Source organism: Delphinapterus leucas, chromosome 14, assembly GCF_059928025.1.
Source record: "Delphinapterus leucas isolate spDelLeu-1000000601 "Yukka" chromosome 14, BTC_Dleu_Yukka2, whole genome shotgun sequence".
NCBI classification, from domain to species: Eukaryota; Metazoa; Chordata; class Mammalia; order Artiodactyla; family Monodontidae; genus Delphinapterus; species Delphinapterus leucas.
The window spans coordinates 7,735,396-7,751,662 of NC_143142.1; the positions used below are offsets into that span (position 1 = coordinate 7,735,396).

General features: G+C 45.9%; 1 protein-coding gene across 1 annotated transcript in view; it reads right to left on the reverse strand.

Annotated features, from left to right (window-relative positions):
• Positions 1–16,161, reverse strand: part of CFAP251 (cilia and flagella associated protein 251) — an 80,441-nt gene extending 64,280 nt beyond the window's left edge. The window contains exons 1-4 of the mRNA XM_022597786.2: positions 13,278–16,161; positions 12,221–12,634; positions 6,670–6,810; positions 4,187–4,296 (exon numbers count right to left, since the gene is read on the reverse strand). Of these exons, the coding sequence (XP_022453494.2) occupies positions 4,187–4,296; positions 6,670–6,810; positions 12,221–12,634; positions 13,278–13,664 (1,052 nt within the window). The 5' untranslated portion in view covers positions 13,665–16,161. The remainder of the gene's footprint in view (positions 1–4,186; positions 4,297–6,669; positions 6,811–12,220; positions 12,635–13,277) is intronic.
• Positions 16,162–16,267: the final 106 nt, after the last annotated feature.

Below are 16,267 nucleotides of genomic sequence, written 5' to 3' on the forward strand. Positions count from 1 at the left end.
GTTTAAAAAATATCATGGTAAACCATATAATGAAAAAGCATGCCACCTTCAAAACAAATGAGGCAGATTTGGGAAAGTGACCAAAGTTTTGTGGAAAAAAGCAAATAGCAAAACAGTAGACGTAGCATCATCCTGAGAGAGAGAGAGAGGAAAGAGAGAGAGAGAGAGAGAGAGAGAGAGAGTGTGTGTGTGTGTGTGTGTGTGTGTGTGTATAGAAAAAAGTCTGGAGGAATGAACTCCAAACTACAATGGTGACTCTGGATATAGGTTTGGGTGAAGGGGGACTTACTTTTTTTTTTTCTTACTCATCTGTATTGTGTCACTGGCAAGACTTTAGAACTGTAAGATGCAGAAAAAGCCTTAACACACGCAAAATTTAATTAGATGATATCTGAATACCTGAGAGAGCCAAAGAAATGCAAGAAATAGCTGGAGCAATGATGGAAGTAAGCTGTGATGTGGTGGGGGTCCCTGACTTCCACTGGAAGAGTGGGTGGTAGGAAGACTTAATCCCGGAATGCGGGCTATGCAGACCCCCCGTTGCTTTTTCATTATGGAGACCTTGTTACAGCGAATATACACAGGCCTCAGTATGTCACACAAGCCTCAGTATGTCACATCGGTGTCCCAATTGGCTGGAACCAAGTCTGTGCCCTAGCTGAGGACCTGTCTGGTTCTCTGTCACTTGAGATATTTTATCCCACTGAGACGTGGCCCCAAAAATTGCCTTGGGAAGGGAGTCCTAAAGTTGTTGGGAATGACATAATGACGTTCTTTGTGGGAAGGTGTATCTCATCCCCAGGGATATTTAGAATTAAATGCAGAGAAGATAAGTCAGTTGGACCTGTACTCTTAACATATTTGTGATAAGAGAATTTGTTACTTTTTTTAAGAATGCGTCATGTTTAACAGAATTTAACATATTAGAGTCTCTAACAGATTAATTTGTGATTCTAATTGAAAGTCTGTAGTTGATTTAGGCTTGTGATTTTAAATTCAAATTGTATTAGGTTTATAAACAATACGTGAACACTTAAGAGAACTTAGGACTTGCCATATTTATGTCTAATTTATTAGATTTACAAGAATTACTTAAGTACTGGTGAAGGATTTATTTGTTAATCAGACTACTGAAGAACTTAAAGATGAAACTGAATATACTCAATTTCTAAATGCAGTTAAAATATTTAAAAGGAGTTAATAAAATTTGTGAGACCAAACATTAATCAAAGCCCCCTTATAGGCAATTGCAAAAATACGCTAGATTTACAGAGTAAGATTTAAGTTGAACTAATGTCTCAAGGAAGAAGTACCATTTATCACTTTAATAAGGTGAATATTAATTCTAAAACCAGAGAATCCTTTCTGGGTTCCCAGAGTCATCATTTGCAATATCATAAAACTCATACGGACATATCATTTTAATTGTTAACCACAGATACACTTCACTTTGTAATTTTAAAAAATGACTGCCAGAGTCACCTCCGGTCTAGTGGGGGAGACAGCTCTATAAACAAGAAAAAAGCAAAGGATAAACACTGTTTGAATGGAGGCCAGCTCTGCCTGGGGCAGGGGAGCTGTCAGCAAAGGCTTGAGAGAAGAGAGGCACCAGAGGGGCCCATCCTTCCTGCCTCAGGACTTCCTGATGCAGGAGATGACTTTCCCTGGTGTGTGTCAGGTGGATGTGCCATTTCTTGCAGCTGAAAAGCATGTAATCGCTAGAGATGACCGCTAGGCAAGCAAACGGGAATTTGATTTCGTGGGGGAAGTGTTTGCATGGCTAGGATGTGAGCGTGTACTCCCTGTAACAAGGGCTGAGCTGACAACGGGCAGCAGGGGAGCCCGTTAGGATTTTGCGCATGGGAAAAGATCATGCTCAAAATGTTGTAAAGAAAAACCATATGATGATATATGATGATGGCCATACATGTGTGTTTTTTTTTTGGCCTCGAGGCAGGCAGGATCTTAGTTCCCTGACCAGGGATCGAACCCGTGGCCCCTGCAGTGGAAGCACGGAGTCTTAACTACTGGACCACCAGGGAAGTGCCCTTACACATGTGCATTTAAAACAACATCAGGGGGCTTCCCTGGTGGCGCAGTGGTTGGGAGTCCACCTGCCAATGCAGGGGATGCGGGTTCGTGCCCCGGTCCGTGAGGATCCCGCGTGCCGCGGAGCGGCTGGGCCCGTGAGCCATGGCCGCTGAGCCTGTGCGTCCGGAGCCTGTGCTCCACAACGGGAGAGGCCACAACAGTGAGAGGCCTGCGTACCGCAAAAAAAAAAAAAAAAAAAATCAACAGATGAACGGATACACAAAATGTGTTATATCCATGCAATGGAATCTTAAACAGCTAAAAAAAGGAATGGAGTACTGATTCATGCTACAACATGGAAGAATTTTGAAAATATTATAAGTAAAAGAAGCCAGACACAAAAGCCACATATTGTATGATTCCATGGACATGAGATGTCCAGAATAGGCAAATCTTTACAGCTAGAAAGTAGATTAGAGGTTGAGGGGAGGGGAGAATGAGGACTTCATTAGTTCAGATCTTCTGATTGGGTGCTGCGAGTGTTCTGGAAATAGTGGTGACGGCTGCACAACACTGTGAATGTCATCAATGCCAGTGAATTGTATATACACTTAAAAGTGGTTCAGTGTCACGGAGGCTGGGTTGAAGAGCGAAACTGCAGTGGGGGAGATCGGTCAGGAGGCTACTGCAATGGCCCAAGCAGGAGAGGGTGGGCAGAGGTGGTGGATGTGGGTTCAGAAGTTATTTGGAGGTGGAGGCGCAGGACTTTTGGACATTTTAGCAGGAGATGCCCACGGGACATGCAGGTGGACTGTCCTCCAGCAGCTTCCCCATCAGCAGACAGGAAACACTGAGACGGCTGTTGAGAGTAAGATGGCGCAGTTTCAAACCCTGGCTCTGCTCCTGCCTGACTGGAGAACATCACCAACAGCGTCCTCACGCCCTGAGGCCACAGCTAAGGAATGGCCAGAGGAGGATGAGGCTGAAAAGAGTCTGAGAGGGAACAGACAGCAAGCAGGATGAGGACCAGGGGACATGGTGTCAGAGGGGCCAGGGGAAATGATTAGGTAATATGGCCCTATGGAGGCCACCGGTCACCTGGGAGAGAGCAGTTCCTGTGTCACAGAACATTCAACATAACTTCTTCCTAAACTTCTTCTCCACCTGGACTCGTCCGCCCCCCACCTCCCCCCATCCCACCCCCCTACACACCCAACCAAGGCCTTACAGTCTTGTCAGTGAATCTAGCACTACTCTCTACCTCTAGGACCAGGAATTCTGAAAGGACACACATCTGTGAGCATCTCTCCTGGGCCAGGTGCTGTGCTCTGGATCTTCCTAACAATCCCGTAGGGTAAGTAGAGTAGATCAAATGGCGCCCCCTCGAAATTCATTCCACCCAGAACCTCAGAAGCGAGCTTCTACAGAAAGAGAGTCTCTGCGGATGTAATTAGTTAAGACGAGGTCATACTGGTTAGGGTGGACCCTAAACCCAATGACTGGAGTCCTTATAAAAGAGAAGACCTTACAGAGAGACACAGAGGGGGAAACGCCACATGAAGATGGAAGCAGAGGCTGGAGTGACGTGTCTACAGGTCAAGGACCACCAAGGATGCCAGCAACCACCCAAAGGAGGAGGGGAGCATGGGACAGATTCTCTCTCAGGGCCCCAGGAGCTCCCTGCAGACTCCCCAATTTCAGACGTTTGGCCTCATGAACAGTGAGAAAATAAATTTCTGTGATTTTAAGCCACCCAGATTGGGGTAATTTCTTACAGAGCCCGGGGAAATGAAGACAGTAAGTACGATTAGTCTTTTTTTTTTTTTGGCAGATGGTGAAAGTCACATAATTTCTCTGGGTCTCCCAGCTGGGTGAGTGTGGGTTAGCCTCCCTCAGCCCAGTCTGCCTGGGGGCCACCGACAAACCAAGTTTCTGGGCTTAGAGAGCCAAGAATCACCCATGGGAAATTCACCAAAGTAATGTCATCCCAACAGGCCTTGAGGCAATAAGACAACCTCCCCTGAGAACCTCGCCCCTCGCCCTGCCTCCCAGCACCAGCTTCTGTATCCCTGGACCGGCATGACTCCTTTTTTTGCGGGTCACGGTGGCAGACACTGTACAAAAACGCGGGGGGAAGTGGCTGCGACATGCCTACCCCGTGAAGCAGTCCCATATGATTATCAGGCAGTCGGGCCCTTTGTCAGCCGTGGCGACCCAGCGCCTGTCTTCACTGATGCAGAGGCAGGAGATGACGTTGGGGTGGCCCTGCAGACGTGGAGAGAAGTCGCTCTGAGACAGGGGTTGTGGGGGGCCCAGCCCTGGCACCAGCAGGAAAGGCGGGGCCCCGGAGGCACACCTGAGCTCCCTTTCCAGATGCCGCTGGCTGAAAATCCTACTCCCACCCGCCTTCCCTGGTGTTTCTCTACAGCCGGAGGTTTTCAAACTTCCCCTCAAAACACTCTCAGGGTAAGCTGCACTCCCTGCAAGAACAGTGGCTTCCTAGGGGTCGAGGCGTATACCCGACTCTGAACCCACGTTGAGAATACATGTCTAGGTCACCCCACCTCCAGCCCCCTCGAACCTCTCTACCAGCCTCATCTCCCCCAAAACTGCTCACTCAGGTCACTGAGCAGCTCTGGAACCAAAGCCTCCTCACGGGCCTCTGCTTTCACTCGTATCCTCCTACGATCTTCCCCACACAACAGAGGAATCTTCTGGAAACACAAACAAGATGGCAGCCGGGAAACAACCCCTGTTTCCCTCCTTCCGTGTCACCCCTCGGTCACTCTGGCCTCTCTATGGGCCTCACGCACGAGGCCTGAAAACTCGGAGCTCTGTCTGTCTGGGATCCTGTTCCCCGGCAAAACGGCCCCGGGCTAGCTCATGCTCAGCCTTCACGTCTTGGAACAAACAGCACTTTTTTATTCCCTGCCCACCCAATCCAGAGGAATCTCCTCTCACCCTGATTCTTCCCTCTTAGAGCATTTTCACGTTTCCTTTCGAGCAACTGTTAAAATCTTTAGGTATATGCTTCTATGTTCACTTGTTTAACGACTGTCTCTCCATGAGGGGGGACTAGATCTATTTTGTTCATGACTACAGAGCCATCACCTGAAACATAGTGGTTATGATAAATACACGTGGGATGAATGAATGAACGAACGAATGGCCAAGGCCACTCCCAGCCATCCAACTCTGCGGAGGCTGGACGCCTCCCTACTTCTCAGCCCCTCTGCCCTGCCCGCCCCCCTGACTCTGAGCCTGCCCACCACACTGTGCTTTCTCCCCCTGCTGCTACCTCTGTGCTCAGTGCTACACATTCAACTAAGCTCTGAGAAGGTCTGCTTGCTGACTGTGTGTGTATTTCAGGACTTCTAGAAAGCAAATTCCTTAAGTTACACCCACGTGTCTTGGATCCCTGGCACGATGCTGAATACTGGCTGAGCTCTTGGAAAATACTTTGTGAAGTTTCTGATCTAGGCATTGACTAAGGAAGGTCCTTATATGTCAACTGAAAAGGGTAACATGGAACTGTTTACCGGGTTAACTAGTGGAAAGTCGGACACCAGGGAAACGTGACATTTGGACAGGTAAATGATGAAAAAGGGGTCAAAAATATCCGGAACAGAGGAGGCAGAGCGGTGAGGGGAAGGCAGGCATGTGGGGCATTCGGGGAGGCACAGAGCAGGGTGTAAATAAAGCCAAGTGCTGGAGGGAGGAGACAGGAGGAAAGACTGACCTACTTAATGCTTTGAAGTCAGGAGACCTGGATGTAAGACCTGGCTTCAGCATCTGCTAGCACAGCCTTGGGCAAGTCAGCTAAATCCCTCTGAGCCTCAGTTTCCTCTCCTGTGAAATGGGAATATTAACACTCATTTCTCAGCAGGAGTAGGAGGATCAAAGCCCTTTGAGCCCTGGAAAGGAGTCTGAGTGTTAATTAGGTTCGAATCCCTGCCCTTTGCATCTCACCATAGTCCTGTGGAGACAACATGGTCTCTCCTGACCACATTTTTACAGAAATGTAAAAAATACAGATGCTTTAGATTTTAGTTACTATAATATTAAAGTCAACTACTATTCTGATTAGAATCAGAGAGAAAACGCACAATAAAATGTGTTTCTAAAAAAAAATTTGCTATGGTTCAGAAGAGAAGAGGGAAAATGTGTATGAGATGGAATGAAGTTGACCCCTGAAATAAAAACCAAAGTGCTGGACTTCCCTGGTGGCACAGTGGTTAAGAATCCACCTGCCAATGCAGAGACACTGGTTCGAGCCCTGGTCCGGGAAGATCCCACATGCCACGGAGCAACTAAGCCCGTGCGCCACAACTGCTGAGCCTGTGCTCTAGAGCCCGCGAGCCACAACTACTGGGCCCGCATGCCACAACTACTGAAGCCTGCGCACCTAGAGCCCGTGCTCCGCAGCAAGAGAAGCCACCGCAATGAGAAGCCTGCGCACCACAACAAAAAGTAGCCCCTGCTCGCCGTAACTAGAGAAAGCCTGCACACAGCAACAAAGACCCAACGCAGCCAAAAATTAATTAATTAATTAATTAAAAAGCAACAACAATAACAACCAAAGTGCTGTATTCAGGTTAAAAACAACCACTTTCACTTGAAGTAAGAAAACCTGCAAACCTGAAGATGGTGCTGGTTATTCTTGAAGACATTGTAGATGACCGCAGTGTGAGCACTGGCATACAGAAGAACTCTCTGGTTTTCATCTTGAATGTAGTAAACAGGAAGGGAACTGTTCCATCCGAATGACCAGGTCATGGCCTGGAAGACAAAGGTAAAACCGGGAAGACACTACGGTGCACGAACCCAGAGCTGTGACACCGGGTACTCCCTGCCTGAGTCCTGGAGGAGAAGGATTCACATCACCAGCCAATGAAGAGACATCACCTTGAGAAGTCCTCAAGAGCACGCTACACCATGGATGACGCCTGAAAACGTGATGCTACGTGAAAGGAGCCAGATGCAAAGGACCACATACTGTGTGACCCCATCCACATAAAACGTCCAGAACAGGCAGATCCCTAGAGACAGAAAGCAGATGAGTGGTTGCCAGGGGGTGAGGGGAGCGGGAATGGGGAGTGACCGCTTACTGCGTATGGGTTTCTTTCTGGGGCGACGGAAACGTTCTGAGAACAGGCTACAAACCAATCAACTGTATACTGGAAAAGGGAAATTTTCAGACATAGAAAACAAACTTATGGTTACAAAAGGGGGAAGGGGGGTGGGAGGGATAAATTAGGAGTTGGGGATTAACAGATACACACTACTATGTATAAAATAGGTAACCAACAAGGACCTACTGTATAGCACAGATACTCAATATCTTGTAATAACCTATAAGGGAAAAGAATCTGAAAAAGAATATATATATATACGTATACATATGAATCACTTTGCTGTACCCCTGAAACTAACACAACATTGTAAATCAACTATATTTCAACAAAAATAAATTTTAAAAACTCTTTTTAATTTTAAAGGGTAAACTTTACAAGGATGTGGAGAAACTGGGACCCTTGTGCGTTACTGGTGGGAGTGTGAAATGGTGCAGCTGCTGTGGAAAACAGTATGGAGGTTCCTCAAAAAACTGAAAATACAATTACCATATACTCCAGCAATTACACTTCTGGGTATCTACCCCAAAGAACAGGAAACAGGGTCTCAAAGAGATATGTGTACACCCGTGTCCATAGCAGCATATTTCACAGTAACCAAAAGGTGGAAAAGAAGCCAGTGTCCATCAACAGATGAATGGATAAACAAAAGGTGAGTATTATTCAGCCTCCAAATGGATGGAGATTCTGACACATGCTCCGACATGGACGGACCTTGAGGATATTATATAAGTAAAATACACCAGTCACAAAAAGACAAATACGAACTGAATGGTTCCACTTATATGAGGTCCCTAGAGTAGTCAAATTCATAGAGACAGAAAGTAGAAGGGCAGTTAGCCAGGGACCGGGGTGGGGTTGGGGAGCTGGTGTTTGTGGGTACAGTGTGTGTTTCACAAGATGAAGAGGGTTATGGGGATGGGTGATGATGGTGGCTACACAACCATGTGAATGTGTTTAATACCATTGAGCTTTTACACATAAAAATGGTTAAGGTAGTAAATTTTATGTTATGTGCCTTTTACCACAATCTTTTAAGAAAAAGTTAAGAGGATGGATTTTATGGATGGGAATTCTACCTCGATATAAAAAGAAAAGAAAAGCTACGTGGTGCTTACACAGGCGTGTTTACTGTGTAAGAATTCAATGAGTTCTACACTTGCGTGTGCGCTTTCTGTTTATACGTTATATTTCAATAAAGACGTTTCCTTTAAAAGAAGAAAGTCTTCAACAGTAAATAGAAACAACTTCCTATTCATCTTCTCCCCAGGACCTAGACCCAGCTCAGTACCAGACACACAGTGAGCACTTAATGTCGTGAAATTCAATTTACTGAATGAGAGTACGTAGAATGGACAAGTTATAATAAAGTCACTAAGTAACTTCATAAGAAAGGCAACTATTCAGCCTGGGTATTTGTTCCTTATACACGATTTTCCCTGGAAGGATAAAGTATAAAAGAGACAAAATTCCCTCAGGAGGATTAAAAATTCCACACTGCCAGGAACAAGTCCAAAATAAAAATTTCATGAAATGAAAAATAATAGGTACTATCCAACTACTGCTTCCAATTCAATAGCAGTTTGTTTATGTATATTTTTGTATTCAACGTCTCTTACAAAAATTACGGATAAACTGTGGTACGTTCATACAATGGAATATTATTCAGCAATAAAAAGAAATGAGCTTGCAAGCCATGAAAAGATGTGGAGGAACCTTAAATGCATGTTGCTAAGTGAAAGAAGCCAGCCTGAAAAGGCCACAAACTTATGATTCCAACTACATGACACTGTGGAAAAGGCAAAACTATGGAGACAATAAAAATCAATGGTTGTCAGGGGCTTGTGGGGGGGGGGATAAGGGGGAGGGAGAGATGAACAGGTAGGGCACAGGACATTTTTAGGGCAGTGAAACTACTCTGTATCAAACAACAATGGTAGATACATGTCATTATGCATTTGTCAAAGACCAGAGAAGGTACATCACAGAGTGAACCCTAAGGTAAACTATGGACTTCAGGTAATTCTAATTCATCCATATTGGCTCATCAATTGCGACAAATGTACTGCACTAATGCAAGATGGTAATAATAGAGGAGACGAGGGGGGAAGGAGGCACAAGGGAGTATGTGGGAATTCTGTGTTTTTCATTCCATTTTTCTATAAACCTAAAACTGCCCCCAAATAATAAAGTCTATTTAAAAAATTAACCAAGGCTGATGTGGTAGAGTATTTAAAGTGATGGCTAAGTGATTAGTTACCAAAAATCAGTGGGTTATATTGGAGCATAGAAATGAAATCTGGTGATGGGGATTTCCCTGGCGGTCCAATGGTTAAGACTCCGAGCTGCCACTGCAGGGGGCGCGGGTTCCATCCCTGGTCGGGGAACTAAGATCCTGCGTGCCTCACGGCCGAAAGAAAAAAAAAATAAATGAAATCTGGTGAGTTTCCTTTCTGATCTTTGAATGATACTTAAGGTTAAATTGATGTACCGTGTATTTCTCCCAAGACAGAGTGGGCAACGTGGCCGATTTCTCTCTCCTACACCCTTCATTCCCCATTCTCTCCTGATTCCATCTGCTCATTCGCTGTAATTTATATTTATATTTAGGTCTTTTATTGTGTGGGTGTGAGTGGTAGAATCACGGAATCATAATTGCCTCAAGCTGCAACTTCTAGGAACGGAACTATTTCATATCTGGCTGGTTCTTAAGAGCCAATTTCTTCAAGTGAGATGGTTCTTCTGGAAACCTGTTAATTCTAAAAGGCCTTATAGTCGTCCTAGAAATTTGTTTTGAGATTTAACAGATTAGTTATAAAAAGAAAACACTCTTAACTAGACTCCTGTCTCCAGGTAAACCTCTTTCAAGGTCAAAACTAGGCTGATCTCACTCAGTAGTAACAGAACTTCCTTGCTTGAGCAGCCCTCACGTTAACCGAACTCACACAGTACTAACGCTCATCGCATTTTGCACTAGTTTTAACACTCATGGCGAATGATGATGGAGACAGCCACCTCTTACATCAATCTTCTTCTAAAACATGGTCATCTGGAAAACAAAACTTTATTGTCAAAATCAGATTTCACTGTATTTGATAGTTATATGATTCCTTCTCATAAACACATGATACCTTGTTACTTGGCTGGAGATGGTATTCATGGTTAGGTCTATTTACCATGAGCACTGCGAGTTATTACAGGCCTTTGGGATAAGCTGGGGGAGCCCAAAGGAAAAGGAGGATGCTGCGAGCACAGAGATGGAGAGGCACACACTTACTGAAGCACCTTTGGTGAGAGCAAGAAATTAGAAACAGCATAAATGGCCATCAATAAGGAAACAGCCGAATCTAAAATGAGGAAGTGGACATACATGCACTGATACCAAAAATCCTCTGAGACATGTTAAGTGCAAAAACGTTCATGCAGAAATGCAGAACATCTCACTGCAAAAACCAACAACTAAAAACACAGATCGTGTGCGTGTGTGCACACAGATACGTGTTTATATATGTACCAACAAAGGTCTGGAGAGATAGTTATACCAAACTGCAACAGTAGTCACCTCAGGAAAATGGGATTGGGATGGGAGTGTGTTCGAGAAGAGGAATCTTTGCCTTTGTATATTTTTTTTATAAAGAGCACTGATTCATTTTAACAAAAAGAAGAAACAATAAAGGCGAAAGGAAAGGAAAAAGAAAGACGGCACACCCAAAGAGCTAAGCAAACCTGCAAAGAGAGAAGGCCTAGGAAAATTTGGTTCTGCGGTGAGTCCAAGGCTAACAGGGGGCCCAGACCTGTGTAGTGGCTTTTGTCAAGTCCAGGTAGCTGGGGCCTGGATAAAAAGATCGCTTGCTCTAATTAGTGACGTTACTTGATTTCTGGTTAGTTGGCTAAACAAGACAAATGTCTTCATGGGCTCTAAAGCTCAATTATTCTTGGGACTTCCGTGGCAGTCCAGTGATTAGGACTCTGAGCTTCCACTGCAGAGGGCAAGGGTTCAATTTCTGATTGGGGAACTAAGATCCAACATGCCGCTCAGTGTGGCCAAATAAATAAATAAACTCAATTATTCTTTCTTTCAGACTGAGCAATTGCAAGCTTGAACCTTTAACTCCATTGCTCAAAGTCAGCCAAATCTACAGAAAGGAGGCTGTCAGTTCTCTGCACTTCCCCCTCGGCATCCTTCCGTCACCACCACCAGCACAACCGTCACCACCATCACCTAGTTGTTAACACTTGTCAAGTGCTCACTCTGTGTTAGGAACTGCATTAAGTACACAGTCCATCACTTACAAATCTTCCAAAGGCATGAATCTACAGTGGGGGGAGAAAAAAAGATGAATCCTAGGAAACAATTTTCAGAAAGTAGCAGATGGAGGAAGAAAGAAGGAGAAGGGGAAAAAAAAAAACCTCCTCTTCCTTCTCTTGGCAAATGATAATATTTTTACCCTCGCAGATGGCGCCTCCCTGGAACACTGTCAGCGGCAGCAAAGGCAGACTCCTTTGGACCGCCTGGTGCTTTTCCCGGTGGCTTTCACTTTTTCCAGACCTTTGACTTACTGATCTATCTTGGGATGGATAGTTTTAGGAACCTGTGGTGGTTTTAGGAGCTGGTAAAGGGATCAAGCCAGTTACAGCAGAAGAGGCGAGGAGAGGAGGGAAAGGCAAGGAATTGGTGGTACGGAGGAGGAGTATCATGATGTGGGAGAGAGAGAGGGAAAGGGAGGGAGAGAGACAGACGGAGCGAGAAGAGAGGGGAAAGGGGAGAGGTCGATTCTGAGTCTCCCCCAAGAAAACAGCGTCCTATACAACGGACAAACCACGTGTGGAATTTCCTGCCTGCAGAGCAACGCTGCTGAACCCAGATGCAGCGTTCCTGTCCACATACTGTCACACATGTCCAGCCACAGCTCCAAACTGAACTTTACAAAGACACAGGTCTGTGATTAGCTTAAAAAGGAGCTTTCTGGTGGTATTTTTTTCCATATGCATAAAATTCCCCTATTTCACAATACTCTCAAAACACTGGGGGAAATTTAAAAGCATGTTGCACTTACCAAGGGATACACGTTGGCACCGTCATCCTTTTGGAACAAAATGTCCTCGGTGGCAGTGGAGACCAGTGACACCTTAGGGATGCTTGCTTTGGGCTGGAATTCTTTTTCTTTTTTCTCATTTACGTATAATACTCTTTTTTCTTTTCTCCCTTCTCTCTTTTCTGGCTCCAAGTCTCCCCTTTCTGGTTCCAAGTGTCTCCTTTCTTGTCCCAATTCATCTTGGGGCCTCTGGTCAGTTCTCTCTGCAAGCTCGCCCGAAGGCTGCTTTTCAGGGGAACTAAGCTGTTGTTCCGCAGAAGTGGTTAGATCCAAATCAAGAAACTCTAATTGTGAGGCCATGCTTCTTGGAAGTTCGAGTGTTTCCAAAAGCTCTGATTGTAATGAATGCTTTGACTCTCTACCACTATAGGTTTTCTTAAAAAAGAAATAGAAAGGAGATTGTGATTCCAAATACAGTACACGCTGCTACATGCCCTCATTTAGTTTCCTTTCTCTTCCTAATCAGCCAGTCTTAGTGTTAGCCTCACGTCGGAATTATGAAGCACTTTTTAAAAAGAGCCTGGGACATTCTGTACTCAAAGAATCGTGGGTGTGTCAGGTTTATCCTTGGCCTACTAGCAGACCCATAACAGCAAAATTATTCTTCTAGGTGGCACTGGTGGCCTCCAAAACCACCACAGAGCCACAGAGAGTCACTTCTCCTTGGACCAGAGGTGATTTCTACAGGCTGTTTAGACAAGCACACTCCAGCTAAGCCCTGTCCTTTAAGTCAGCCCTGGTACACACCTCCTCCAGGAAGCTTTCCCTGATCATCCTCCAAGCTGGGTCAAGTCGGCCTTTATATAGATACATATCTCCTAGGTACCTCTCAATCACTGCACTTAGTTTTATAATGTTTGCCTCCCTACATACTCTAGAGCTCCTTAAGAGAATGGATTGTGTCTTACTTGGTTTTATATCCGCAGAGCCTGGCAGGTAAGTGGGTAACAAGCATTCAATTAATGATTAGGAATGAATGAATGAACAAATGATTGAATGAATGAAAATTCCTACTTACTGGGAGTGTTCCTGACAAGACTGATTGGGAATCAGTCGGTGTAAGTCTCTCCAAACTGATCATGGACTTGGTGATTTCTTGGGGCTTCACTGTGGTTTCTTCCTGTGCTCCTGCTGCCTCCTCCTTCCCAAATTCTTCCCCCTCTTCCTTCCCCTCCGCTTCCTCCCCCTCCACTTCCCCCTCCTCCTGAGACCCTCTCCACGCTAATGTGTTATCTTCTTTTAATTCCTGTTGCATATTTTCTAGCCCTTCATCATTTGGATATTTTTCTTCTTCTTCTCCTTCTTCCATTTCTATTTCTCCATATTCTTCTGTTTCTTCCAGTGGGTTTTCCTCTGCATCTGACATTCTTCTCTTTGGAGATGTCTCTAGAGAAATTTTGAGCATAAAAGTCAGCAGGGCCCTCTGTTTTCCATTTTGATTTCCTGGTCCACAAACCCATCAATGAAATGTGCAATACCAGCTCTGTTCCTTTCCATGGGAATAAAAAGAATGCCATACTCCTGGGAAAGCCTGTCTCAAATCTTTAAAAATATTGATCCCGGGCCTCATCTTTCTGAGGATAATTTTAGAGCCCTCTAACTCAGTGTATATATATATTCATATTCCCACAGGCAGCAAAATGATAACCCAGGCATTAGCAACAGTTCTAATAATATGAATAGGGGAAGAAGCAGGTACCTTAGCGGTTAAAAGTGTTGGCTTTCCAGTCAGCCTCTCCTGGCATTGAATCCCAGTTCCACCACTCAGGTGCTCTGTGACCTTGGGCAAGTCACTTTACCCCTCGGAGTCTAAATCTGCTCACAGGCAAAATTAAAATGATAACCCTAAATTCTGGGGGTGTTGTGAAGATTAGATGAAATGACGCATGTAAAATGCTCCAGTTGCAGCACAGACTGCTTGAGAAATGGTAGCAGTCTAGAAACTTAAAAAGCCTAACATGTTCTCTCGTTTATTTCTTACAGCAAACTTAAGAGTCTGAAGCTCTGAGAGGTGAAGTGACTTATTCAAGATCATACAGCGAGTAAGCAGCAGACCTCTCAATGTTCAGTTCCGCCATCTGAAAAATTGCTAAGATTTCAACTCTAGGGCCCTTAGTACAGAGCCTCTTCCGACTGCCAAACTTTGCCAAATTCCTCATGGGGGGTGCGGGGAGCAGGCGTGTGCGTCTGTGGGGGCACAAAGCCCAGGCGTGGCCCCTTCCTCCAGCTCAGGTCTGCCTGGAGCTGCCCCAGGCCGAGCCCAGGTGGGGTGAGCGCCCCCCCAAGAGGCACCAGGCCCCTCCTTGCCGGAGCCCCCGCCCCTGACTCACAGAGCGCGCCCACCCTGGTCCTCAAAGGCCGGGGTCTTCCCGCCGCGTGAACCCCTCGTCCACCTCCCGGCCTCCAGCTGCCGCCGCTTTCTCCTCCAAGGGCTCCCTAGTTACGGTCGCCACCCAAGCCCCGTCTCCATGGTAATCGCTGCCGCCTGCAGGCGACGGGCCGTAAAGCAAGAAGGCTGGACAGCGGTCACGTGCCCAGAAAGCAGCGGGAGCGGGAGCGGGGAGCTGGTCGAGCTCGCCCCCTGCCGCCGCGACTTGGGAGGTGAAATTGGCTTTCCTCTCACCTCTCTCCTCCCCTCCCACTCTCCCCCATGTTTTCCCTTGGTGCCATCCCATGAGAAGCTGCAGCGGCCAATCCTAGCAACTCTTGACTTTCTGAAGACTTGACAAAGTTATGTGAAGAAGTACGAACGGTTTGATAAAATTCTCTTTGTCAAAAGCAAACTAAATTTCCCGGTCTCATTGGTGCAGCACACAGCTGTCCTCCCCACCTCCTCGCCCGGGCACTAGATGTTGTACAGAAAACTTTAGCCAGCTGGGATTAAATGTTTCATAGGTTACGTTATCTTATCACATAACGTTTCTGCCAAACCAGTTTGTTAAATCTATTAGGATGATTCCACCTCCAAGTGTCTCTCCACTAGAACCTCACAAAAGGCAGCCCACCTGCGTGGCCATCCTGAGGTTTCTGAAGCGGGGTGGGCTTGCAGGAAACCAGCCAAAGGCACTGATGCAGAAGACTCTCTGCTGCTATCATTTTAGGAGGATGTGAATGAGTCTCTCCATCCCCACCCCACCCTCATACCCCAATGCTGGTTGCTGCATTTGCATACATCTCAAAAAAAATAAAAGGGATTGCTGGATGGGGCAAGCTGTGTTTATTATAGTCTAGGGCTTATAAAAGATTGGAAAACACGTGGAATTAGAAAAACAATTTAAACACTGGTAAACACAGCACGACTGTGGCTACAAGGGGGGAAATCCACGTGGACATTCAGCTAGAGTACATGGTGTTTGGGGGCAGACACTCAACAGGAAGGCTTTCCAGCCGAGCACGAGCACCCATGGCTGGCCCACCCAGTACTGACTCCCGTCAGGGCGAGCTGATATCTGTATCTAAGCCAAGCAAATCCAGGCCTGAGGAACCCAAGCATGCCTCAGTAGAATGTGCCAGATGCCCTCTGAAACAGAAAGTGGTCTGCAAGAACTGTGGAAATAAAACACTGTGATATGGTGAAGAGAGAAAAAAAGTAAAGCACGGAGGCACTAGGAATCACTGAAACTCACTTTGCCATGTTAAAGAGAGAAAATAAAAGGAAGGAAGGAAGGAGGAATCAGCATTTGCAAGACAGCTCTGCACACACTGCTGGTTCCCATCAGCAATGTCAACACACCTCAGCAGTCTACAAAAGTGCTGATCCGAGGGCAGGCCCAGGAGACTCAATTATCCTGTATCCAGAGCAGCAATGCCGCAGTGCAAACGCAGGTGCAGCCTGAGCGTCTGGAACCCCCATTCACTAAAGGATGACATCCCAGAGATGTTGCTGGTCAAATCTTGACTTCGGTACAATTGTTAGTTTGTTCTGCCCAACTTTCATGAGGCTGATCTAACTCCCACCTGAGCTTTGGTTTGAGAAGTTCACAGGAAATTCAGCTGGGGTGATAACAT